Source organism: Cyprinodon tularosa, unplaced genomic scaffold (assembly GCF_016077235.1).
Source record: "Cyprinodon tularosa strain WSP-4 unplaced genomic scaffold, ASM1607723v1 ctg705, whole genome shotgun sequence".
Classification (NCBI taxonomy): Eukaryota; Metazoa; Chordata; class Actinopteri; order Cyprinodontiformes; family Cyprinodontidae; genus Cyprinodon; species Cyprinodon tularosa.
The window spans coordinates 331,198-358,392 of NW_024039458.1; the positions used below are offsets into that span (position 1 = coordinate 331,198).

General features: G+C 39.1%; 1 protein-coding gene across 2 annotated transcripts in view; it reads right to left on the bottom strand.

Annotated features, from left to right (window-relative positions):
- The window catches only part of clcn5b (chloride channel, voltage-sensitive 5b), a 44,208-nt gene extending 17,475 nt beyond the window's left edge, over positions 1 to 26,733 (bottom strand). The window contains exons 1-6 of one of the 2 annotated variants that reach the window (XM_038268613.1): positions 26,518 to 26,733; positions 25,932 to 26,081; positions 8,410 to 8,582; positions 8,094 to 8,193; positions 2,259 to 2,446; positions 1,824 to 1,946 (exon numbers count right to left, since the gene is read on the bottom strand). In XM_038268613.1, the coding sequence (XP_038124541.1) occupies positions 1,824 to 1,946; positions 2,259 to 2,446; positions 8,094 to 8,193; positions 8,410 to 8,582; positions 25,932 to 26,070 (723 nt within the window). In that variant the 5' untranslated portion in view covers positions 26,071 to 26,081; positions 26,518 to 26,733. Of the gene's footprint in view, positions 1 to 1,823; positions 1,947 to 2,258; positions 2,447 to 8,093; positions 8,194 to 8,409; positions 8,583 to 13,025; positions 13,168 to 25,931; positions 26,082 to 26,517 lie in introns of those variants that run through there. The other variant, XM_038268614.1, reaches the window with a different exon arrangement.
- Between the last annotated feature and the right edge of the window lie 462 nt (positions 26,734 to 27,195).

Here is a 27,195-nt window from a genome sequence, read left to right on the forward strand (position 1 = left end):
GTGAGGTGGGGAGGTGACGCTAGATTGCTTCATAGTTTATCTCAGACACACAAATAAATAGAAGAAACAAGCTATTTGTGGTACAAATAGAACTAAAACTAGAAATAATCTACATGCTTAATTAGGGCAAAAAACAGACGCTACAATCAGTAAGATAAAGATGCAAAATGATTCAGGAAAAACAAGAAACGTATAAATACATTTAACATGATCAACAATTATTTATCTGCCTAAAGCCACGTTTAGGAACATAATTATTCTATAAATCTATCCATAAATCTGAGATAACAGAGTCAAAGCTGCTTGGATTTACTCATTAAAATGATCAACCCAAAACACCAGACTCTTAACACCTTTCCATTCTTCAGACTTCCTTTTACTCATTCCTCTGATTTTAAATGCAAAAAATATTTATTCATTTCTGTCTCAGTTAAACTTTGCTTTTTTTACTCTCCTGCTGAGGTTGCCCTTGGTAACCATTAAATAACAACATTGAATGAAGCCTAGTGCGCCAACGTCAGCTGTGATTTATAAAGGATAATTGATAGGTTTTTTGGGTAAACATGGTTCCTATAATCTGATTTTATTTCTTATTTTTTTGCATAAGCTTTTGGGTCCCAAGCAACATTTAATAAACAAGTCCCCAGATCAGACTGCATAATCAGTTAGACATCCTCTGTAAATTAACAGATTTTTGCCATTTGTTGCTTTTATAACTGAGTATTGACACGAAAATCTTCATCAATGAATTTAACAGAAGCAGTTGTTGCTAAACAATTTGGATCCCCTTTATCTGCATGGAGGTAAACTGTGAATGTAGCTGCCAGGAGGCTCTACATCAACGTCTAGAGGCCTTTGTTAGAATGTTATGATCATGACAAAAAAAGAAAAATAAATGACTATGACTTGTTTGGAGGGGTCGCTGGGATATAGACTAGGGTGACCAGACGTCCTCTTTTTCCCGGACATGTCCTACTCTTTATACCTAAAAAAATCAAAATCGTCTGGGATTTTGGTCGACTACAGTGCAGCAGAACCGAGCCATCAGCACCGCAGTGAAGTTGGTTTGAAGTTGGATATTGGATATTAATGCTCCGCGGAGCTTTAATATCCAATATCCGAGATCTGGCAAACGGTTGATCCGACTGAGGGAGTCCGATGTCAGCCAGCGTCTCTCAGCTGCTCCCTCCTCCCACACGCGGCAGTGCAGTGAGGGACCGTCAACAAATCTTTAAACCAAGCCCCTCTTGAGAAACAAGAATCAATAAATTCCTTATCTTACGACCAGCTAAAAGGAAACTAATATAAAGTCTTGCTAATAGATAACATATGTAAGGCACACTTGCTTTTATGCAATTTTAAGCTATTTTCAATTTTTAAGATATTTTTAAAGAAAAAAGTTGGTACTTTTCTTCCAGGTCATGTGACCTACTGGATCCAAATCTATGTCAAATTGTTTTACTACATCAGCCTGATGAGGCACACTCTTTTTATTCCATTTCAACCCCCTGGTTTAGACTAGATGAATGTTTGATGTTTTTTTAGATGCGTTCGTGCTTTGAACAGGTGAGCTGTTTGTCTAAGCCCAGCTGAAATCAGATCTTAAAAAACAAAGAATGTTGGTTATCCTGACCGACCAGAAACAGGAACAGTCTGGTCTCATTTTCATATCAGAGAAAAACAACGGCTTAGTTCTGGTTTTAACTGCAGGCCATTTGAGGAAAAACAGACCTTTGTAAAACACAGAGCATTCTGTTAAGTTTTTATTCACTTGATATTTTCTTTTAAAATAACTTTTTGCTGGAGTTAAGGTTTATTTTTACCTCTGGTATCCCTGATCCACAGGCATACGGAGCAAAGGCCCTGACCAGCGTCACAGCCAAGAAGGAAAAGAGGAGAGCCCATATTATGTACATCAGGTAGTTCAATATGTAGGCAAACGGACCCTGAAAGAAAACACACACAATCCACCCTATTAGTTCAAAGCAAGACCAGCTTAACTCATTGATCTTAATATCTAAATATAAACACATAGAGAACAATTAAAATCTTATTTTCATGAAGTCACAAGAAGAAGTGGAGTTTGTAACAATGAGACGCTAAACGGCCAGCAGATGGAACCAAAGCATCACTTTTATCCATTAAGTGTCTGAATGGTGCTTGCTTTGGAAGTCCACCTTTAGCTCCAGTTTGAAAGCATTCAGCTGCGAGAAGCGACTCTTCCTCTGAGGAAGCTAACGGCTGGAACGGCGTCCTACCTCAGAGGTTCCTGCTATGAGCTCAGCCCAGCTCTTCCACTGGGGGCAGCGGTCCCTCTCCTTGAAAGTGGTCTCGTTGGACGTCCAGCAGCAGTGTTCGTGGTTGAACCAGAAACCGTTGAGGCACACCCCTTCCTTCAGATCCGTCATCCAGTGGGCTGCGATGTCGATGCCGCCGGCAAGAGCCCCTGCAGGACGGAGGGCAGAACGTTTTAGATTTAGGAGACCTTTTAAAGGCGAGAACAGGATGTATGAGCTTCCTTAATTTGACCAAAGCTTCCTCCATTTCATTAGAAGATCTGAGGTGCTCAGAGAAGAGGTTACATTTCCATTTTCAGATGATCGGTTTAGCAGGACTCTGAATGTATCTCAGATGCTGAAAACTAGGATGTTTTATGAGCTACCAGCTTTTTAATTTCTCCACAGCTTTATTTCCATCCTGTCTGCTGGCAAACCTCCGATGTCTGCACAGAAGAAGCTGCATTTATACTGGGATTATGTCACAAACAGGAAGATCACTAATGAGGAAACTCCTCAGGGATGTTGCCATCCTGGGTATCAGAGCAGAGAAATAGACAGTGTAGCTTTTTGATTTGTATTTTTTTCAAAAATAAGGAAACAATTAAGATCTAGCTCAGGGGTAAACAATTAAAAATCAGCAAGGTCCGACTAGAGAAAATCAACAACCAGTAAAGGTCCGGAGATATTCTTAATTATAATCTGTTACTTTAAACAGAATTTAAAACTGAAATAAAAAGAGGTTTTTATGCATCTATGATATATATTGACTTAAAAATATATATATATATTTGGTATATAGACAATTTCCGGATTCACATATTTAACACCAGTTTGTTTGTTTTTTCTTTGTTTTTAATGGCTTAATGAGAGCAGTGGGCTTTATGCGGCCCTGCACGGCTTTAAACCAGGGTTTGTAGTTTTTTTTATTTATCTTTTGCTTTATGTGGGACCAGACAGACTTCCCTCCCGCCTTGCTCCTCCAATCAGAAAATCAGAAGCCAGATGCCTTCTCAGCCCAGCCAGGAGACAGCGCTGTGCCCCATCACAGTGGCAGAGCCCTGCCATCCTGTGGAGGAAGTTCATTTCAGCAGCTTCTATCTGAGGTCCTGTTCTGTTGGTCATCACCCAGGTTTTGACCATAGTCTGTCCATCTCCAGCTCAGTTCCCTCCTTTCTGCTCCAGGCTGCGAACCAAGAGGCACTTTGCCTAAACTCTATACCAACCCAACAGCTAGAGTTGTTTTATTTTTGTATTGATTGATTTAAAACAATTTTACTTTGAACGGCCAAATATCAGTCTCTATTTTTTACATTTCCACTATAATTTTGTGAAATACAGTGTTAGTAGCCACTTCCTTGTGGTCCAAACTCATTTAAAGTATTTCATTTTTATGTTTGTCAGGTTCAATAAAAAGTGCCTAAAAAGTGTAGCTGCATTGGGTTCAGTTCTGAATGTAAATATATTAATATTTTTACTAAAGCATCATTTTAGAGTTAACTCCTGTACTTTGTAACATCTGAGAATATATTCCAAATCCAACAGAAAAAGTTAGCAATCAATGACATCAAACTGAATTGTGAAATAAATTGATTACAAAAATCAACTTCGATACAAATGATATATTTTGTGTGCCACCACCCTGAGAATACATGAGACCAATATGCCGTGTTTATACTCACACACACCCGCACTCAAAACCAGTCTGAACTCTGACAAACTATGATTCTCCATCCAGACTCCTGCTCCACTCGTTTTTCTTAAGACTACTTTGATTGGTTGGTTGGTGGGGTTCGTTTACTTTCAGTTAAATGAGTGATGAGCACAGAGATGGAGCTGAGCGTGCAAAAAAAAAAAAAAAAGAGTAGAGCAGGATCACAATTTGTCTGGGTAAACCCTCTGAAACAGTTGGCTACTAAAGGCCCTGTCACACCTTGCCACTTTAGACAGCGTATACCTGACGTCCCACAATCTTTAAAACTGCTGGCATACACTGAACTTTTCTATGTATTTATTCAATTGTTGGCGTATACACAGAGTATTCATAACAAGTCCAAAATTTATATCAAACGACAGCCTAACTTATGCATGACGCAAGGCAGTGAAAATGTCACAAGCCAGTAGTGCTGGGCGATATGGAAAAAATCATATATCATGATATGGACTATTTTATATCACGATAATGATATATATCGCAATATGCTCCAATTGAGTACATTTTCAGCAAATCTCTGAAAAATATGACAAAATAATATAATTGCTTACTTTTTCAACTTTATTTTGAAGTGACATTTATAGAACTGTCACAAATTAGAAAAATAAATTGTAGTGCAACAATACAGGTGCTGGTCATAAAATTAGAATATCATGAAAAAGTAGATTGATTTCAGTAATTCCATTTAAAAAGTGAAACTTGTATATTATATTCATACATTACATACAAACTGATATATTTCAGATGTTTATTTTGTTTAATTTTGATGATTACAAATGACAACAAATGAAAATCTCAAATTCATCATATCAGAAAATTAGAATATTGTGAAAAGGTTCAAAATTGATGGCCCCTGGTGCCACACTCTAATCAGCTAATTAACTCAAACCACCTGCAAAAGCCTTTAAATTGTCTTTCAGTCTAGTTCTATAGGCTACACAATCATGGGGAAGACTGCTGACTTGACAGTTGTCCAAAAGACGACCATCGACACCTTGCACAAGGAGGGCAAGACACAAAAGGTCATCGCTAAAGAGGCTGGCTGTTCACAGAGCTCAGTGTCCAAGCACATTAATAGAGAGGCGAAGGGAAGGAAAAGATGTGGTCGAAAAAAGTGTACAAGCAAGAGAGATAACCGCACCCTGGAGAGGATTGTGAAACAAAACCCATTCAAAAATGTGGGGGAGATTCACAAAGAGTGGACTGCAGCTGGAGTGAGTGCTTCAAGAACCACCACACACAGACGTATGAAAGACATGGGTTTCTGCTGTCGCATTCCTTGTGTCAAGCCACTCTTGAACCACAGACAGCGTCAGAAGCGTCTTGCCTGGGCTAAAGAGAAACAGGACTGGACTGCTGGTGAGTGGTCCAAAGTCATGTTCTCTGATGAAAGTAAATTTTGCATTTCCTTTGGAAATCAAGGTCCCAGAGTCTGGAGGAAAAGAAGAGAGGCACTTCATCCACGTTGCTTGAAGTCCAGTGTAAAGTTTCCACAGTCAGTGATGGTTTGGGGTGCCATGTCATCTGCTGGTGTTGGTCCATTGTGTTTTCTGAGGTCCAGGGTCAACGCAGCCACATACCAGGAAGTTTTAGAGCACTTCATGCTTCCTGCAGCTGACCAACTTTTTGGAGATGCAGATTTCATTTTCCAACAGGACTTGGCACCTGCACACAGTGCCAAAGCTACCAGTACCTGGTTGAAGGACCATGGTATCCCTGTTCTTAATTGGCCAGCAAACTCTCCTGACCTTAACCCCATAGAAAATCTATGGGGTATTGTGAAGAAGAAGATGCAATACACCAGACCCAACAATTCAGAAGAGCTAAAAGCCACTATTAGAGCAACCTGGGCTATCATAACACCTGAGCAGTGCCACAGACTGATCGACTCCATGCCACGCCGCATTGCTGCAGCAATACAGGCCAAAGGAGGCCCAACTAAATACTGAGTGATGTACATGCTCATACTTTTCATGTTCATACTTTTCAGTTGGCCAACATTTCTATAAATCCTTTGTTTTTATTGGTCTTCAGTAATATTCTAATTTTCTGATATGATGAATTTGAGATTTTCATTTGTTGTCATTTGTAATCATCAAAATTAAACAAAATAAACATCTGAAATATATGAGTTTGTATGTAATGTATGAATATAATATACAAGTTTCACTTTTTAAATGGAATTACTGAAATCAATCTACTTTTTCATGATATTCTAATTTTATGACCAGCACCTGTATGTATGCATAAGATGAGGTGGAAGTATGGCTACAGTATCCTTCACATTTTTTCAAATCCTACGGGTATTTAAATTAAATTACTGTGGTTCTTCTTTAGGTATTAGAAGAGGTTTGTCGTGTTGCCATCGGGTAAGGGAACAGTCTTGTAGCATAGTTTGCAAATGTTGTCTGCTCCTTGTTGGACTTGTTAAATCCAAAATGTAACCAAATCACAGATGTGCCCCCTCTTTTTGGTAAAATTTCTTTATCTTGGGTTGCCTGCGTAGCTGTCTCTGTTTGATGCGACCACAGGTTTAACACTTCAGCCTCCTGCGTCTCCAACTCTCATGAGTTAAGTAACGTAAAGCATGACGCAAACCCGCGTGTGAGTCAAAAACCCGTAAAGAAGCGTCATGTTGCAAAAACCACAGGACGGCGCTTCTTTGTGGATTAAAAAAAAATAATCTTGTTTATCACTTATAAGCTGTGTGTAGGCTACGTGGCTACACTAATACGATTGTCGTAGTCTACCATGGGAAATATTTGCATGAATACGAGATACAATTGTGTCGATAGAAACGATAGAATAGAATTAGCACGATAGACACTTTTCTATCGTCCGTACGATATGTATCATCTTATCGCCCAGCCCTACAAGCCAGTGTCCTGAGAGGAGCAGCAATGCGCCAGGAGGCGCTCGGCCTGCATCAAAAGATGTCTCTTATCCCGGTTTTAAGCTAGCTGCTGTTACCACCTGCCAAAAAAAAAAGAAGAAATGAAAATAAAAACTAAAAAGAAAGAAAGAAGGTTTACAGTCGCAGCAGATTCAGTATCATGTCTACTAGGAAGTTTGTTGGCTGTGAGCGTGAACGCAGGAAGGAGCCATCATCTTCTCGCTCACCCTCTGATGAGGAAGCAGTCTGGGTAACTCACGGTTTCCTCCTGTGAACCCCCTTTTATACCAAAACGCTGCCAATACGCCATTAAACAGTAGCTGTACGTTAGAAACACGTTCAGCGGTCGTCAGGAACACGTCAAATATGTGTTGGAGAGACGTTCTGGATAAGTTACGCATAAGCTATGCACAAGTTACTCATAGGTTTTGGATAAGCTAGACGCCATGACTTATGAGTAACTTACTCTTAACTTCTGTTAACGATCATATAACGTACCTGTAACTTATCCACCACATGTGGCATACGTCAAAAAATTTTGAGCACACACAAAGCTTCTCAACGTACTTGCCGTATGTCGATGTGTGCCAGCGTGCTTCACCGTGCTCATAACTTATACAACGTATGCCAGCTTTTTTGCCACATTTTTCGTACGACAGGCACACGCTGGCTAAATTGCCACAGTGTTATTGGGCCCTACACGACCGGTATGGTTGTTTAGACAGAAGCCCAATTAAAGAAAAAAAAAAGCCATTTAGGTTTAGATCTGTGTAAGCTAGCAGTGTTGGGATGTTGGGTAATCAAGTTCTCCAGGTGTCACTGTTGAAGCTTCCAAGCAGGATGATTGGGTACCTGGGCAGCACTGCTGCCAGGTACTCTGAGTCCCTTGATTCATCAGGTTCATAATAAATAATCTGTTTTCACTGTTATCCCAATTCCATTTCCTGCCTCTCCACCTGCTGTGGTCACCAGGTGGGCTCTAAAAACAGCTGCTATAGCAGTAATGAACCAAAGAACCACAGTAGAGAATCCATCTTCTAAATTAAACTCTACCTAGATTTATCTGCAGGCTTTAAACTGTTAATTTCACCTCAGCTTATCTGGATATATTCTGATCTTTCATTAAAATAAGAATCCGATTAGATCTAATGTCCATCTACCTACCACTGATATAACCAGGTGATTCTGTCAGGAGGAGAGTGTAAAGTACCTGCCATGAGTCCCACCAGCAGCATGAGCAGCCATCCAGAGAAGGCATCGCTGACGCTGTGCAGCAGGGCCACAGTCGACTCTCGGCTTTTATTGGTGATCTGCATAACAACAGAAATTGAAGACATTGACTCACTTTAAATATCACTGTAATGGTTATCAGTGAAAAAAGGCCTGAAACTGAAGCCTGTTTTAATAGCTCCCTGCTGCCAGCACCTCCAACAGAACAAACATAGCTCCTAATCAGAAAGTCAACACTTCTTTATGCCAGGTTTCTGTTTTATCTCGCTCCATTTGTACTTCGTGTTCCTCCGTACCTCTCTGTGCCTGTCCCGGTCCTTGCTCTTCTCCCTGACCCAGTCGATGGTGTTGAAGTCTTCATAGGTGCCCACTCCAGGCAGGGGGTCTTCTAAAGGGTCCACCAGCTTAGTGTGGCCGATCCCGTTCATCCCGGCTGCTCTGCTGCTGCTGCTGTGCTCATCATACTCTTCTGGGGGAAGAGAGATATTAAGGTAGAGCTGAGTCTCAGTCATGATCAACTGATGGGTTCTGGCTTCTTCCTTCTGTTATAATGGGTCATTTCTTACGTTATTGACCTGAAGCCATATGAAGTCTATCAGTCACACAGAGTTATGAGAGCCAGTGCTGCATTCCCTCTCACACACAGTGTATTTTCCATTAGATGGTGCAGTAAAGTGCAGTTTAACATTGCACAGGTCTTCCCTGACAGAAATGAATAATGCGCTACGCAGACGATGCACTTAAATCCATCACAGTTTGACTACAGAGAGAATTAAATACATTTTCAGCATAGATGTTATAGCTGAGCACATGGTAGCTCAGCAGTATTAGTATCTGACTTTAAAAGAATCCTGATCGTCAAACATGTACGTAGAAAACATAGAAACAGTGCATTTGTAGGTGTGATACCTGATGGCTTAGTTTAATGATTTATTGGAGAAGGCTGACATTTTTTGGAGAAATAAGTTGGGCCTTGAGCTACAGGGTTTCTGTGTCTTATAAAACTCCAGCTAACTCTAAACCTCAGCTCAGGATTTAAAAATGTCTAACAGTTAAACCAAAGATAATAAAAAAAAGGAAACAACAAAAAAATACAATAGCTACTCTCCATTTTGAACAGCTTTCAAACCAAATTAGTAGACTTGCACCAGTCAATCAGTGGTGCTCAGCAACCGGCGAATTGTCACAGCAAAGGGGGTGGGCTGTTCCCCCTCTGGCATTAAAGAACCACAGCAGTAGATCAGAGGAGCCCCTAGGCAGACAGCATACCAGAGCAGGAAGACAAGGTAGCTCAAGAAGAGAGCAGAGGAGCACAGTGGTAGATTAGAGAAGCCCGCCGGCTAAACTGCAGCTGATTGAGGTAGCTGCTGAGGATCAAAGGTACATGGTGGGTGATTGGAAAAGGTACATCCAGATGCAGTTCTGATTGAGAAGTGGTGGCCTAGTTGTTTGGGCAGAGCACTTGGAATCCAGAGGTTCTGAGGTCAAGCCCCACTCCCACAGACTGCCACTCTGGGTCCCTGAGCAAAGAACCTTAACCCCCACACTGCTCCCCGAGCTCTGCACATTGGCAGCCCACTGCACCCGAAGGGGAAGGGTTAAATTCAAAGAGTTAATGTCGTTAATCTGTACTTGTGACAGAGTAATGACAATAAAACCCTGGGAGAAAAAAAAAAGAAAAAAAAAAGGATTCGGCGGGACTACCTTGGAAATCTGCCCCCTCAGAAAGCAGCGATGCTGGGCAGTTGGCAGTGACAGACTGGACTTTGTGCAGGAGGCAAGTGAGGATGATTAACACTTCTTATAGGACTAAATAAAAACTGCTTTTTAAAGCCACCTAAAGACCTCTGGAGCGGAATCCTTTTTCTTTTTTCTACCTTTTTTGATATAATTTATCTCTATATTCCATTCTAAGAAAAAGCTTCGCCTACAATTAGCCCCCCACAATCAGCCTGGTTTGTATAGGGATTCTACGTGAATCCACCGCTTTTGCTACAGCTAATGCGTGCAGTATGAACACACCATTAACCTTAACCTGATTTATCATTAATCTCTAAATGAGCAATTTGGTTTTAAAAAAAACATTTATGTCTTGTTTCAGTCCTTCAAACAAATCTTTTGCTTTCACATTTTGGAGCCGAGATTATTTTAAGAGCTGATTGATAGAAGAAGGAACACATTGGTGCAAAAAAGTGCTCAAGGAGAAACAACCTCAAGATTCCTAACAATGACACAATTGGGAATTGAGGCCAAAATAAATAAGAAAATTTTAAAAAGCTGTGACAGTTTACAGAAGCTCTTTCTTCAGCAATGGCCTCTATGCACAACTCTACTACTTCCTGAACTTTTGTGCTCTTTTGTGTCCCGTCTTTCATTATTGGATGGACTGATTAATACAGGTGTGTTTAGCCAATGGGTACTAAGGTCAGGCACACCTGGATTAATCAGTCCATCCAATAATGAAAGACGGGACACAAAAGAGCTCCTTAAGTTCAGGAAGTAGGGAAGTTGTGTCCCCACAGGGTGAAAAGTAGAGATAAAAGAGGAGGGATTAACCCGTCATTGTGAATAGTGAGACTTAAAAAGTTTATTTTGTGTTAAAGGATCAAACTTGAATGGAATCCACCATGACCCATAATGTATATTTACCTGGAGTGGAGCTATCGCTTTAATAATATTTGATCTAAGTGATTTCATAGCGACTGAGTTTCAACTGGAGCATATTTCAGAATCTAAAGACATTCCCAAAGCTCCAGAAATTCAGTTGTGATTAAAAATTCCCTCACACTTCGCAGTTGAAAATTATTCACTCCATGCAGGTCCATCGCTAATAAATATTCCAGCTATGTGGAACGACGTCACTGGGAGTTAAAAACAAAAGGAGCTTTTTCAGCCGTCACCTTAACCGACAGGTTAAACTGGTGCATGTGAAGGGAATGAACTAAAGCAGATGAAAAACGAGTCAGTCCAGGAGGGCTGAGCCTACTTTCACTCTGACAGCATACGGTGCAAAATTAGGACAGAAATGTTTAGCTTCTAACGCTGGACAACTTAGAACTGTGAAATGCAATCGGCCGAAATATGTATAGTCAGTTATAATATAATAAAATACACTGATAAATAATACCATTATAAAAATGTCTGATTTTCAGAGTGGTTACTGGAAACATTCAATTTTTTTTGTTTGAGCGACTACCAAACCCAAAGTCAAATCATTTGCTTATTGGTAGACGCACAATGTTAAAGTGTTACCATGCCTTGCTAACTTTAAAAAAAACAGCTACATTGGTTTTCCTGTGAAGAAGAGTCAAACAAACCCACATTCAGTGCCAGCAGGGTGAAAATAAAGCCACAGGAAACAAAGAGGGTGTAAGTAGGAGGCTAAAAAAGTATCGGTAAAATCCGGCCAGATTACTGCCAGCTTACTCACCAGTTTGTAAGTGGCATCTTTCATCCTTTTAATTAGATTTAAATATCTTAGCAAATAAGGAAAATTCAAATTTCAGGATCAAATAAATCACTAATAAATTAAGCAGAGACTACAGTTTAGTGTCGTAAAGCTAGCTGTGCTAATCATGCTAATGGCAAACAAATATGTTCACTGAACAACCAAGGAACTTAAAAACATCATTTTCAACATTATTTACGAAAAAATAAACCCTAAATGTTACTTTGACTGATCTATTGAGCACACAGTGTGGCATCAACCCTACTACTAATAAATTCAAGAGATAAATTGCTATTAGAATAGAGCTTGAATGGAAAGTGAAACAGCTAAAATAGGCATGAGCTACAAAAACTGGATAGGAAAACAATCAGGAAACTGATCGGTGCATCTCAAGTCTACGTTAAAACGCCTCCATTCAGAGACCGATAGCAGTGATGTGGCGAGGGAGACGTGTTAGAAAACAAGCACCACAAGCTGGTGTCTTTGAAAACCCTGTTCTTAATACTTGCATGTGATTCATACAATTCAAAAATACTTTATTAATGTAAAAAAGAAAAAGAAATGTAGTAACTCTGCACTTTCTAAAGTCCACATTGTGTGACCACTTATGCTGCTATAACACCACAATTTCCCCATTGTGGGACAATAAAGGAATTTTCTATTCTATTCTAACTCACTAAGATTACTATGAATATTTCTTTAGAAAAACAAATCTAAGCCCTTTAAGTTACTTTTTCTCTCCTGAAATAAGGAAAAGTAATAAAAAGACAACATTGAAGGGACATTTCTAATAAACAGTCTAATCAGTCAAGCTTATAACAATATAACTCTTAATAAAAGTATTTACTTGTGTCCTGCTTGAAACGGCCTGTATATGGACTCAGCATTAGCTTTGTCAGTGAAGCCTTGAGAAAATAATCAGGTTTAATCTCATAAATCTGGCTTCTTTAGGACCTAATAAGCTAACCACCAAAGAAAAACATCCCTGAAATTAACAAATAAACTACAGCTAGAGGATTAAAGCTGTAGTAAGAACAAAAAAAAACTTCAGAGATGCATAAGAAACAAAACATCAACAATCTACAAAAAAACAAGCAGATAAGATAGTCGGGATTCTTATAAAGCCTTTATCTTAGTTGAGCCCCTTTGTCTATTGTGCAACCTCAAGTAGTTACAAGACCCAAATCACATGATGGGCAGTAAATGTTCTTAATGATTAAGCTCTGCTGTGGTAAAGTTGAAGTCGCCGCCACATGTGCACAGCCAGGCCCGCACATTAACAACATAAACATGATTTAGACACAGGAAGCAGCCAACCAGGCGGATCCACCTCAGGGAGCCTTGGCGGCTGTAGAGAAAGTGATGGACGGATCCAAACGACTTGTTCTCCCGGTAGGAGATCTGTAAAGCGGTCCAACAAGAAAAGCTACATCAGCGAGGCAGAATGAGGCGCCTTAAACTCACCGTTCACCACCAGCTCCTCCTCATCCAGCTGCCTACTCCACAACTCCCAGCCCATCTCTCATTTCCAGCCACAAGCTCGCCCCCCTCACTGTATCCGACTCCAACTGGAAGTATCTTCCCTCCTCTCTGTCTGAGGAACTCCCCCCCTTCCACCTACCCTACAGGTCCCTCCCTAAAGTAACCAGAGGACTCTGGAAGTGAGTCATGATTGGCTAATCTGTCTGGGAAGTGGATGGTGATTTGCTGAACTATTTTTACAGAGCTTGGGTAATGAGCTTACTGTATGCTTGGGAGGCTGAGAGTGAGATGCTATATCACACGGGGGAGTACATGCTGTATAACAGGGTGAGCCTACCTGGTACTTGGTCAGTTCTGCAAATCAAAGCATTTTCTTCACGGTTTATTCATTGACACAATGATCAGAAACTGAAATAAAGAATCGGGATCACTCAAGGGCTCAAAGTTTCACTGCTTTAAGGGTTCATGATAAGAAGAAAAAGCTGTGCTATCAGAAGGTACACAACAGTGACACACTTTCCTGGGATCTAATCGCCCTGTGAGCTTGAAGTAAACATTCCCACATCTTCCAGTGGATCTCGCTTCAGGCAGATCAGGCTGCAGCATTACTGGAGCTCTGCAAAGATGCATCGATCGGACTTTTCCTGACGGTTAATGATTTCTACTTTTCTTTGATCAATTTCATTTTTTCCCCCCAAAATGCTGCGTGTGTTCAGATTAAGGCAGTACTTTAGAGTCCAACAGAAAAAAAAAAAGCTAAAGGATCATCACTCTTCAAACATTAATCTTTCTTTCGTTCAACTAAAAACAAAGTGCAGAGAATAACATTGAAACTATTGGTCTACTTAGTATTAATGCATTGAGCATTAATGAATGAAAGGACAATAAACTGACAGACAGACGTAAATAAAAAGGAGATTTTAGTTATAAACCAAAACAAACAGCAACAAAGTTCTAATAACATTAATTAGTTAGTAATATTAAGTTTTTCCTCCCCCCTCGTTGATATAATGTAGACTCTCTTTAGCATATATATATATATATATATATATTTATATATATTTTTTTTATTATTTTATTTAAGAGCAACAGTGCTTGGGCGACTTGTTTGAGTTTCATCGCTCTTCAGTGTGGATGCTGTTGCTGATAATAGTCGAAGGGAGGAAATTTCACCATAGCCAGGTGTTTAAAAATAAGGAAAAAGGAAGCAGAAAATAAAAACTAAAGCTTAAAGCCGATTCAAAAGGAGACTGTATTTTGTTTTTAACAAAGACGATGGTCGACTGTTTGCTCAGGATGTTACTACTAAACAGGGAGTGACACTTCATCCAACAGGAAGTGGCTTTGATTTATCCATCTGTCTCTCTCATGCAGACACGAGCGTCTGGTGTGATGTCACCTATGCTCTCAATGTAAATAATTGATGCTAGCTCACCACAGAAAGGCTACTCAAAGCTCCAGAGCAACTTGAATAAATAATCAGGAAATCAGAACTTTTCCCTGTATCAGTGTAGACATAGTTGGACTTAGTTTTTTGTTTTTAAAGTGCCCTTTACTTATTAAAATGTGAATACATATGTGTGTCTGTACGTACGTACGGACGTAGACAGACAGAATGCATATGAAGGGTAAAATAAAAATGATGTTGGACACCCAGGGAAGGGCCTCAGAGAAGCCTATTAAGAAAGTTAGTGTTTAACTAGAAACAAAACGCTTTCACCACCATTTCTCCCATCAACATTCAATCATTTGTCCCACACTGGGAGGTTTTCCTTCAGCCTCCTTATGATGTCATCTCTACTGACCCCTCACTACCTTCCAGAACCTTTCCTCTCTCAGAAAGACGTAAGAGGACATCTCCTCCCTACAGTTTACCAACACGGAACACCCTGTGAGAAAACATTTATTTAAACATCAGTTTGTTTAAAATGAGACATTTGAAAACTTCTGTAGATAGAGACTCCTTCACTGACTTTCAGGTCATTTAGAATCAGCCTCTTGAACCCATCTCTGCATCGGTGCGTCCTAGAACATACGCAGCGTGGATCGCTGGGACACACGCACATTAAAATAACAACAAACCAAAAAAAGGCGGGTAGAAAGACATGTGAAAACAGAGGTTAAAGCTAAAGTTTGAACTCTGAACTCTTAAAGTCCAATCGCCATGGGAACCAGCATTTCATGTGACCTCTATGACGGCTGACTACATGCAGGAATTTCTAGAACATGTTTATATCCGTGGCTGTGAGGACTCTGCTGAGCCTCTGGTTTTTTACCCACTTTTACAAGAGCAGAGGAAATTGAATTAAGATGAAAAAAGTTCAGATGATTAGATTTCATGTGTTTTCTTCTGCACAAGACAGTAATTTTCTAAGCAAGAGAGGAAGTCAAGCGGCAGCCTCAGTGGAGAGAATCAATTGAGCCTTGAAAAGCTTCAGAATAAATGGTGAGCGGTGCACCGATCCAAAGCCAAAAGGAGCATAAAGTTCCTCATTAATACTTGATTATAGTGAGACAATTGCTGTCAGATTTTCAGATTCTTTTAAAGTAAACATAAAACTTTAATTTAGACCCTTAGTGATAATTTGAAGGTCTTATTACGGGACACACTGATATTAGAATCTGGGATCTAATCAATATCAGATAAAAATATTGCTGTTTTGGTCAATCACTGATACCAAACCTTAGAGCTGGTTGGATTATTTAAATTTTCAGTTTATATAGATTTAATGTTAGTAATATCTGGATGTTCTATTCAACAATCAACTCCTGGGCTTCCATAGCTCAGGGCGACATCAGTTCATCTCTTTTTTTCTTATTTATAACTGATAAACTAGCTTACTGTGAGACACCATTTGCTGTTAACACCTAGTTTGTTATATTTTATAGTTAAACAAGCATTTCATAGTTCGAATTTCGTTGTTCTGTAAATCAAGGTCACCTCCCAAAAGGGATGATAAAAGCGGGTTTATGAAAGTAACGTAAGTCATAAAACTTAAGGGAGAAAATTAAATAAATAAATCATTCAATCATATTTTGTGGAAAAAAAGATTGTAGATTGGATTTTTAACCCTTATTGCTGAGCTCAATCATATATATATATATATATATATATATATATATATATATATATATATATATATATATACACACACACACACATTTCCATACCCCTCTGGACACCATGAACAACCACAATACTGACATTCTTCTCTGCTACAGTTAAAGACTCCCAATCCTGAGCTGCATCACAATCCCTGTCACATGAAAAAACAGCTACCGCACTGAAATAATTGCTCTGTTCGAAGTCACGGGCTGCGTCCTCAGCAGACCAGATTTGAAGGATGATTACATCATAGCGCAACGCCGAGGTCTGGTCGGATTCAAGATTCCTCGTTATGCGGCCTTAAAATGTGTTCTTCTTTTTGCCCGATTTTTTGCCCGCTATACTTGGATATCCCAGAATTCATTGCGAGATCAAGCAAGCCGGCCACTCCTTCATCAGAGGAAATAGTACTTGGCACCGAACAGTGGTGAAAATTGGAAGTTGAGTTTAATGTAATATAAGTCTGTGAATAGTTCCGTCTAAAATGAATGAAAATAGTTGTTTTAATGGTTATAGAGTCAGATATGTGGCGGTAATGTTTGATTTATCTAAAGGTTTTAATCTGTTACTGTGTAAATGGGTTTGGTTGGAATTTAAGGACAGATTCTAATATATATGCAGTGTGGGGAATATAAATCTTTTTTTTTTTATTATTCATTTTTATTACCGTTTTGCTAAATTTGCTTAATTAAGTATTTTTTGTTGTTGAATATTACAAATTTTGCATTTACTTATATCTTTCTACCCATTTTATAGAATAGAAAATGTCCACACTGGGCAAATTTACAGCAGCAGCAAGATTTTTGAAAATGGTTACACAAACTTGGACCTTAGAAAAAAAAAGTACAAGAGTAACATAATAGGAAAGAGTTGAAATATAAACAATAAAATACTGTACTGTAAAGTTTTTTAACAATATCAAACTGTGCACCTGGAGAATTAATAACCAATATGCAGCTATGGACATTTTTACAGTAATGGATTTTTGAAAATAGCAGCAACATCAGAGATGAAAATGACAGCAGCATGTTATTTAAGGTTTCTATCATTACATTGGCTTTTATTTGTTCATGCTTAAGACTGATAAAAAAGAAGAGCAGGGGACCATTTTAAATGCTACACTGGCTTTTCTCTCCCCTTTTGACCATGTGGTTTGTAATCGGTGCAGCAATCGCCACAGTCAGTTATTATAAATGGACAACTTCACATGCTCCCTCTGACTTAAGCCCGACATACACGGTATGATTTTTCTGCCCTTTCTGGGACGATTATCCAGTCGTGCGAGAATTTTTCAATCAGGTTGACTTTCAGCCTAATCGTACGTCGTGTATTGCATGACGGGCGATCAGCCTCTCACGACCACCTCCTGATCAGGAATCATAAGGTCTGGATAAAGTCAAACATGCTTGATTCAGTCAGCCGTTGTGGGTAAATCACTCAGTGCACTAACAAGGATTCTCCTTCTTCTTTCTCCTCTCAGACGGAAACACAGAAGCATGGCGGGGGGGGGGCGAGTGAAATGGAATTCTTTCTGTAAAATTGACAGACCGTAGTAGCCATGTTTGATCAGCCATGTGTTTGTCAAAATAGGTCATTGCCTTTTCTTTTTAGGGCTTTCAGCAGAAAATTGCACAAATTGCCAAGGCAGCGCGTTTCACTCTAGTGAGCTTTATATTCCTCTTCTACTCATTTGGCTTCCCTAAAGACAAGTCCAAGTAGCGTCACCTCACTGCAGAGCTGAGTCCGTACAATGACGTACAATGTGAGCAGGTAGATCGCATTAGATCATCGGGTCGCACAGTGTGAGAACATACATCATGAGCTGTGAACTTTTAAACCCCGTGGTTTCGTCATACAGTGTGAGCAGTAGCTGCGTTCAACAATTGAAAATAATCGTACAGTGTATGCACGGCTTTAAAAGTTTAATCTGGAAAGTAATCAGCCGAAAAAATCCACAGATGGAGATGACAGATTTAGTATAATCCTGCTAATTTCTTCTTACAACATGGTGGAGCTGCGTGATACATTGGAATTACAATCACCGACGCGTCGTCAATTTTTGCAGCTGCACAATTTCAAACAACAGCTCTGTTGCAAAATTTGGTCAAAAAGAATTTGGCAAAAGTGAAATTTTGCATGTTAGGTTTTTTTTTTTTTTTTTTTTAACCACTATTTACTTTAAATAAAACAGATTAGGTGGCTAAGCTGCCTCACAAAGAATGTCACAAAATGTGGCCTAAATGTAACAGACAGTCTGGCAATTATCTAAAACAGGATTACGTGTTTCTCTGATGTCGTGCGACCCATAATTCCTGGTATTTTCCCTGTGTCTTGATTCCTACCGTCCTACCATAAAAATACTGTCAGTGATTATTGAGACAACAGGTCCACGGTGTGACTAATCCACTGTATGACCCACTCAGAGGACGTTGAGTCAATATACCAAGCAATAAACTCATTACAGGAAAATAACTGCATTTTTTTTTTTTTATTTGCTCACTGCCGGCAATAAATCCAACAAACGTGTTTACACAGTTGAGATTGTCAGCAGTAAAATGAGACATGTAAGCAAATCTGGTATCAAACATACTGAAGAATAGCAAATAAAGGATCTGAAGCAGAGGCAGTTCATCTGAGTGTCTGTTTAAACCAAAGAAGCCTGACCTCTGCTGGTCACTATCAGCAGGAACCAGCTGCTGCTGAACGATCACACTGAAGCAAAAAGGAGCTAAAGGAGCCTAGTAATAACTTCCACATCAAAGGAGGCAAAACTGTCAGATCTGAAGCAAAGTGCAGAGCCACTGTGATCTATGTGTGGATAAAACCTCCCCCTTTTATTAAACCATCCCCACATTTAGACAGGGTGATGACAGAACAAACCTTTGGGATTTATTTCTCTGACAAGGCGAGGAAGGAAAGATGCAACCCCATACTGAGAACACTAAGATTTCTAAACTAGAGCAGGAAAACTCTTAAAGTTTGGGTTCAGGAGTGACCCAGAGAACGCCTGGTGATATCCAGAATAAAAAAAAAGGCCTGTGTGCTGACCAAGCCTGTCAATCTCACTAACCCTGAGCACGTCTGCAAAAACGAGCTGGAGAAAGCAAAGAGTTCGGGGTTAGAGACCTGATGGCGCCAGAAGAGAAGCAGCCAGGTAATAAACTCAGACTCCAACTAATAAACATTTCTGTACCCATCTTATTCGTACCAACATAGGCTGATGATCATCTAAGATTGCTCTGAAATACGATGCCAATAAGAATCTGAATTAAATCTAAAACTACAACAGAAACTCTGTCTTTATAAACTATATCTGCTTTCAGAGGATGCAGCTCATCAAAAGCACCAAATTTATATCCATGAAAGTAGAGTTTTAGCTCAATGCTGCTCTTTAGGATTAAAGTAATTGGCAACGTAAAACCAGGGAAGAGTTATAAAGGTCTGTCAATACTACGGCTGCAACTAACAATTCATTTGCAAATCGATTAACCTATGGATTATTTTTCCAATTAATTGATTAATACTCGGATAGCAAAACGTTCCTTAAAGAAGACTTTTGCTAAATTAAACCATGTGAAACTTTTCTGGATAGAGCATATCGACAGAAGGAAAGATTTTTATCTTAAATGTATAAATGTTGACATTTTCTTTTAACATTTTTGGTATAATTGGTCGTTTGCTCTGTCAGATAAAGGCATGTTTTAGAGTCTCTACTCTCCAGTTTACGATTAATCGATTACTAAAATAGTTGACGATTATTTAAATAATCAATTAATCATGATTAATTATTGATAATATTATCCAATAACTTTTTCAGCCCTCGTCCATACAATCTAACAGTTGTTAATCTTAATCAATCAGATTAAGACCTGAAGGTCAGCGCATATAGTGATGAAACAGTCAGCGATGGGTTGGATCTGTCACGTAAAGGCTAAGAAAAAAAAAAAAAATAGTAACAAAGAGTTCCTATTCAACAGAATTTGGCTCCCTAATAAGTTGTCATTTCTAAAAACAAAAATCAAGCTTTAATGAGAAGCAGCCTGGAAGGTTAACCGATGGTCACTACATTGTTATAAGCTTTAAGGTTCAAAAAGGAGAAGGGAGAGTGTGAGTAAAATCAAAAGAATCACAAACAGGGGGTCAGAGTATTTCTAAATACACATAAATTCACCAACCAGACAGCAGTTCTGGTTTTAATTCAAAAACTTCCTCATTTCTAAAAACACGTGGAGTTTAGTTTTAACCAAGATAGATCCACGTTGACCTTTTCCTTCTGCTGACACAGCAGGAGCAGCTCTGAGTTAAAAACTTCCTTTCTGCTGACATGCATTTTATTCTGTTTAAGTTAGCCAGAAGTACATGAGGTCACCAGTAACCAGGCAGCTGAAAACTTCCAGGAATTAACCAGACTCTGACAACTTACTGATATGCAAAAACAAATACTTAAATTAACTGATACTCTGAACTCAAAGATCTATTAATTCAAAACCACTGAATGATACTACTTATTATGCTTAAAGTTGAGTAAATGAGTTTAATTTAGCTTAATGCATCAAACAAGGTGGGCGGGGCTTCCACAGTTAAAGAGAAGGCAATTGGTCTGCAGCCGACTTGTTCCGATTAACAACCAATCAGAGGCCGGTTTTTTTTTTTTCCTACTTTCATATAATGATCGCATTCTTATATTTAAGATTTATCGAAAAAAATTATTAACTGACCAGATTGTGGCAAAAAAACAACAGTTTGAATTTGTTTGTATATAAAACAATAAGAACCATTAATTAAAAAAAAGGAATGAAAGTATGTGTTGGTAGTTTTATTGAGATTATAACTCGATGTTTAGAGGTACATGCCCTGAATTTATACTTCTCACCATCTAGTTCCTCGTAACAGCATCTGCATAAGGATGATAAGGCTGTTGATCGGTATCTGTGACACAGCAAAGATCGCCGATGAGCTGCAGCGTTCAGAAACAGGAAGCGCGACACTCAACATGCTGGCCAAACATTTCAACCTTTCCATAAACAATCTCATGTCACCTCACAACAAGGAACAGAGACTTGATTTCCTGCTGATGACATCATCAGTAACCGGGCAGCTACGGGGAGGCATAGAAGCATAGAGCGTGGCTTCTTAAAGTGAAGTTAAAAGCAGGGACCTCTGTTGCCTTGCAGAAGAATTTAGACTTCTGCTTTCCAAGCAATTCCTCGCTACAACCATCAATCTCATTGAGCTTCAGGGCCCTGAATAATCCTGCCACCGCCAGTGGTGGTGGCAGCATCATGCTGAGGGGAGGCTTCCTCCGCAATATAAATAAATGGGAGAAAATATGGGATAATCTAGAGAGGATTCTTTTTCAGATGCTTTAGAAGAAGGGTGTGGAGTAACTAGGGCTGCAACTAACGATTATTTTAAAAATCGATGAATCGGCCGATTATTTTTTCGATTAATCGATGAATCGGACAAAAAATATTTTTTATATTAACCTCTTTATTCCAAAATAAACATTTTAGACAGAACAAACAAGCACACAAGTACAGGTTTCTCATTAACTGTACTGGTGCAATATGAAAAATAAATGTTTGTGTTAAAACTACGCAAACTTACATGAGAAATGTAGCTGTACATCCACAAAATATAGGCTACTTTGTTTCATAAAGCGCAAAAAAAGACATTTTTGTTTTTAAAAGCCCCTAAGGGGTTCAAACAATAGCCCCCCCATTTCAACAAATGAGGTTTTTTAGACTAGAAGAGTTCTGCCTTTTAAGACAGGAAAGTATAGCAGTTAAAGTTGCTACTTGAGAAAATACTGAACCATAGAGATAAAAATAGCCCTGTGATTCAAATTATAAATTGTATTTGGAATAAAAATGAGAGAACTAGGGGTGCTAAAAAACACATCCTCCAAAGACAGATATTTACATGGGAATGTGGCATTTAATTAATTGAGATATTACTGATCTTGCTGGATTTTATTCTGCTTTACTTCCATAAATTGCAGTATCTTCTTTTCTTTATCTTTGCCAGAAGATTTAAACTTTAAAAGCCTTGCCCTCATAATTTGCAAGTTAATTTATTTATAAAGTAAATGTAAACGCTGCTTAAGCTAATTCAAATGAAATTAAAAGTAAAATAAGTAGCCAACCTTATCACTGTCTGTAACCTACTAACACGGTAAGGAAAGCATCAGATGAGCTACCTGAGAAACTAACGTTTCCCCACTTTAAAACCAAACAAACATGGTGCTTCCGTGCCATGTTAATTTCTTTTGAAAAAAGTTGCATGTTATCACTTTTTTCGCTTTACAAAGCGCAGGCTATTTTAATTATTGTGATCAATTTGCGCCGTCAATCCCGGTGCATGCGCGCTTCATTTGCAGTCTGGACGCTGAGGGTCTGACTGCAGCGCTGAGAGGGACTCCTGCGGGAGTGGGGGGAGTCGCCCCACAGCAGAGTAGGAACGATACATGCTTTCACTAAGAGTCTCCAAAAGCCGCCAGTGACACCGAAAAAAGTCGCCAGATTTGTCGCTAGTCGCCTTTTTGAAAAATAGTCGCTGGAGGGGTCTGAAAAGTCGCTGAGTTGGCAACACTGCACCTGCGGCGCTGACTCGCTCTGCCATATTTTTTTTTCTTCCTCTTTCAGTCAAGAGGCAGTGATGACGGCGCGGCGGATGACGCAATAATCGCGCGACACAACTAATCGATGATGAAATTCGTTGCCAACGCTTTTAAAAGTCGATTTTTATCGATTTTATCGATTCGTTGTTGCAGCCCTAGGAGTAACACCTTCCAACAGGAAACAAACGAAAGAATGATTTATATAAAAACACATTTATGTATGAAAGGCAGCAGAGGACTTGAAAGAATTTGGCTCCGATTAACTTCCTTTTTGTTTCTTTACCTTCGCTTAAGGAGAACCATAAATGGGTTTAAGAGATTAGCAAACACTCAAAGAAGAATATGGTTGCAAAAAACAATTGTGCTTTTAGAATCTTTGAAATGATCGTTTCGTCAGTATAATCCAGACCAAATCCCAGTGTCTATCTGGGGAATGACTGGCTTTGACCGAATGTTGAAGCCATGTGGGAGTTTACAAATACAAAGTAATTTTCTTCAGGTTGAAAAATTATATTTTTAAGGATCTAAGGAAACGTGTCGCCCTTAGTGAAAAAATATGGAAACAACAAAGCCATGGGAATATTTAGCAACAAGCTTAGCACTCAGATTAAGTGAGAAAAAGAGCTTAGAGAAAAAAAAGTATTACTATTTCAGAAACTCTAATGTACCTAAAACTGACCACATCATCGGCTTGTTAAAGCTGATTAACAATAAAACTTGTGATTACTCATTTCCTATTGCAGGTCTCAGTCATAGTCCTAGTAAAAATACTGCTATGGAGTCCCTCTATGTAACCTGAGATGTTATATAACCTAATAAGTAAGAGAAACCTTATGTTTCATTTTTTCGTCTTCATCAGATGTAGCAGTCTGAACCTAAACTGTAATACTCATATGTCACTAGCTGCGTTTCCATTAACCTTCAAAATAGAATAACAAAATTAAATTAAACAGAACAACAGCCATCCGAAATACGGATAGATTCCATGTTAATTGGGTAAAAATTTTAACAGCATTTTGTTATTTAATGGAAATACTCCAGTTGCAAAAGTTTGCATTTTTAGCAGAATATGGAAACTGTTTTGCGCACATTTGCGATCAAAAACACAGCCAATGTGTAGGACTTTTATTATCCCTAACATTCCTACCATTATTGCTGGTACCCCAGTGGACCCGACTAAGCATGGCCGGTTCTACCCAGGGTGCAACCGGGGCCAGCACCCTGTACATCTGGTCTAGGGATCAAGTATTACCAAAGGTGTTGTGACACAATACGCATCGCAATACGATATTGTCACAAATTGGAATATCAAGATATAATGCGGTATACTACCCAGCTAATGTCAAAATTAAAAACAAGTGCTGTATATTCCGTAGAAGATATTCATCATTCAGTTATTATGTTTTTTTGGTAGCCATGTTGTTTGGGGTTGGAGTCACTCAGCATCTGCTACATAGACAGCAGAAGCTCTCCAAGGCCTCATCTACCAGAGTGGGGGTGTGGACGTAGTGCATATTCCACTATTGTTTTAGGTAAAAATTAATTTTTTTTCTTTTTATCGATATAAGAAACTTAAGGATCAATATTATATTGGGACGCCAAAAATCACGGTATATTGCCAAATCGATTTTTTGGTTAACTGATCCGAGCTCGGACCGGTAGGCCTGTCGCGATAATCAATAAATCAATTAATCGCACGATAAAAAAAAATTAACCACGTCATTTAATTTATCATCTATATCGTCTCTGCCTGTGTTTTTCTCCTTTCATTGATGACGCTGGATGAAAAGGCTTAACTCCGGTGCTATCTACTGACCTCTCCCCTTCCTCATTTTTTAAGAGGGAGGAGTGGACTATCGCATCAGGTAGTCAGCTCGCATCATTTTGTGCTTCTGCAGCTTTAGAGCCCCGTGAAGAGTTAGAGGTAAAAAAAAAAAAAACACATCTTATGTTGGGGGAAAAAGCTCGAAATGGAACTGGTTTGAAAGCCGAGCGCAACAGCCGCCGTGTGGGAGTATTTCGGATTCAAACCAAATGACCAAGGTGAACCTATGTGAGCCAGTATGTCGCATTTGTCATAAAACAGTAGCATCTAAGAGCAGCAATACAACCAACCTACGCATGCACCTAAAGCACAACCACCCAGCAAAGTTTCTCCAGCTGGAAACAAAAATTACAAGCGGTGGCCCGCCTGCGTCTTCAAGTTTGCGACAGTCCACCATCACTGAAGCAATTAATCGACAGGCAGCATATAAAAAGGACGGCGCAAAGTGGCGCGTGGCCGTGCGCTCACAGGCGGCATAGTTCATTTAATTGCTAAAGAGATGCTTCCATTTAATATTGTTGAAAAGCCGGCATTTTGAAAAATGTTGCAGGCATTTGATAGACAGTATGAATTCCCCAGAAAACATACATATCAGCAACGTGATATTTTGTAGATACGTTTTTATTTTCACTGTGGTTTTATCTTGTGATTAGTTTTTATTCAAGTGTATTTTAAGTTAACAGAGACTGAGAGTCCATTTTATTTTTATTGCTTGTTTTATTTTGTTAACCAGTTCCAGTGTTAAGTGTTCTTTTGAAAATAAAGTGTGTTTATCTTTGGCAAATCAGTGTAAAAAGGTCTTCAAACAATATTATCGTTTATCGCAATAATTTTTGAGACAATTAATCTTTCTGCAAAATTTGTTATCGTGACAGGCCTAAGGACCGGTCTCGGCATGGATCGGTTTTTCAAGGGTAGTGTAAATGGGGTATCTGTTTCACTGCTTGCTAAGCGGCTGTAGGGACATCTGTAAGCCACATGGTAAAAGAAAAAAAAAAACACATCTGAAAGGATCTCCTACTGCACCTTTAAGCCATAAAAAATAAATAACAAACGGTCACTTCAGGTGTTTTATAAAATATGAGAATCTGGAAATTGTCTATATGACAAACTGAACGATTGTTGTTCTCTACTTCAAAAACAATTTAGATCTTGAAATGGGAAAACTTGTTTTATTCAAAATTTCAATGTATAAGAAGGATGCATAAAAAAACGTATTTGATTTCAGTGTTAAATTCTGTTTAAAGTAACAGATTATAATTAAAAATGTCAGTTTTTTTAATTGGTTACCCCTGCTTTACGGCATTTGAGAACTTTTCAAATTTCACTCCAGCCTACCTGAGCTGAGAGGAGGAACGTCATCCGTGGAGGAAAAGTCCAGCGTGGCTCCGGCGATGTCCACCATCTCGTCATCGTCGTCGTCGCCTTGGTGATGCAGCCCGTCGTAGCCGCCGCTGCCGTATCCGGGGTTTTCCATCCCTGCAGGAGCTGTTTGAAAACACAACAATCACAAGACAGGGGGGACGTTCAACTTCCAGCAGTCCTTTACCTCAACCAATTACCTCTGTCCACGCAGGGCGGATTATCTCGATACAGGCTCGTTAAAAACAACTAGGACACTGGCCCTGGAAAGTCAACCGCTCCAAATAAATGTTCAGAAATATGTTATAAACCCCCCTCTATGTGTCCACTCCTAACACCCAAGCTAGAGGTTACATTAGTCGAGTCAAAGGAAAGTTTAAAACCACTTCCGCTCACTTTTCTTACTGATACCTCGGTGGTTTAGCTGGTGAAGAAAACGTCTTAAAGCTTGGTGTAATAAACAGGTTGCAGCTAGCGAGCAAAGTCCGACATATGAAAACAACCACAGGCTAACTTCTGCTATTATAACGGTTAGCACCAATATGCAACGTTTTAGCCTTACTTTAGCCTTCGGGATGATAGCAGCTCAGCGAAGAAGTCGCACCGTCACCGTTAGTTTTGAGTTGGACATTCGAGTGACACTACGGTTAAAACCCCTTCTTAGCACCGTTTAAACCTCTTCCTTGCTCCGGTTAAACCTCTTCTTTGCTCCCGGGTACGCAGCAACCGGCGAAAGCCGCTTTAGTATTTCAAGTGCATCCTTCTACAGACTTTACGGTAAAAAAAAAAAAAAAAAAAGCGGCGGAAGAGAATGGCTACAGAGTCTGCCGACTTCCTGTTTTCAAAATAAAAGTAATTTTTGAAGCTAAAAATTTTCAAAAGCATACTGCTGGAAAATGTGATTTCTGTGGAAAATATGAAACAATAGAACATGTTATACTGGAATGTCAGAAATATGAAAGCGAGAGAAGATATGAGTAGAGAGTTTGAATATATTTAGGAAAAGATTCATTTATAAGGTATTTTGAGGAAGAATTTGGGGAGTAAACGTATACAAATAGTTATTCGATTTTTTAAAGAAAACTAAATTATTTCATAGAATTTGATTAAAGAGAGGGTGAATATGTATATGAGATAGACAGGTAGAATACAAAGTTATGTATAAGTATGCAGAGGTGTCAAGTAACAAAGTACAAATACTTTGTTACTTTACTTAAGTACACTTTTTAGGTATCTATAC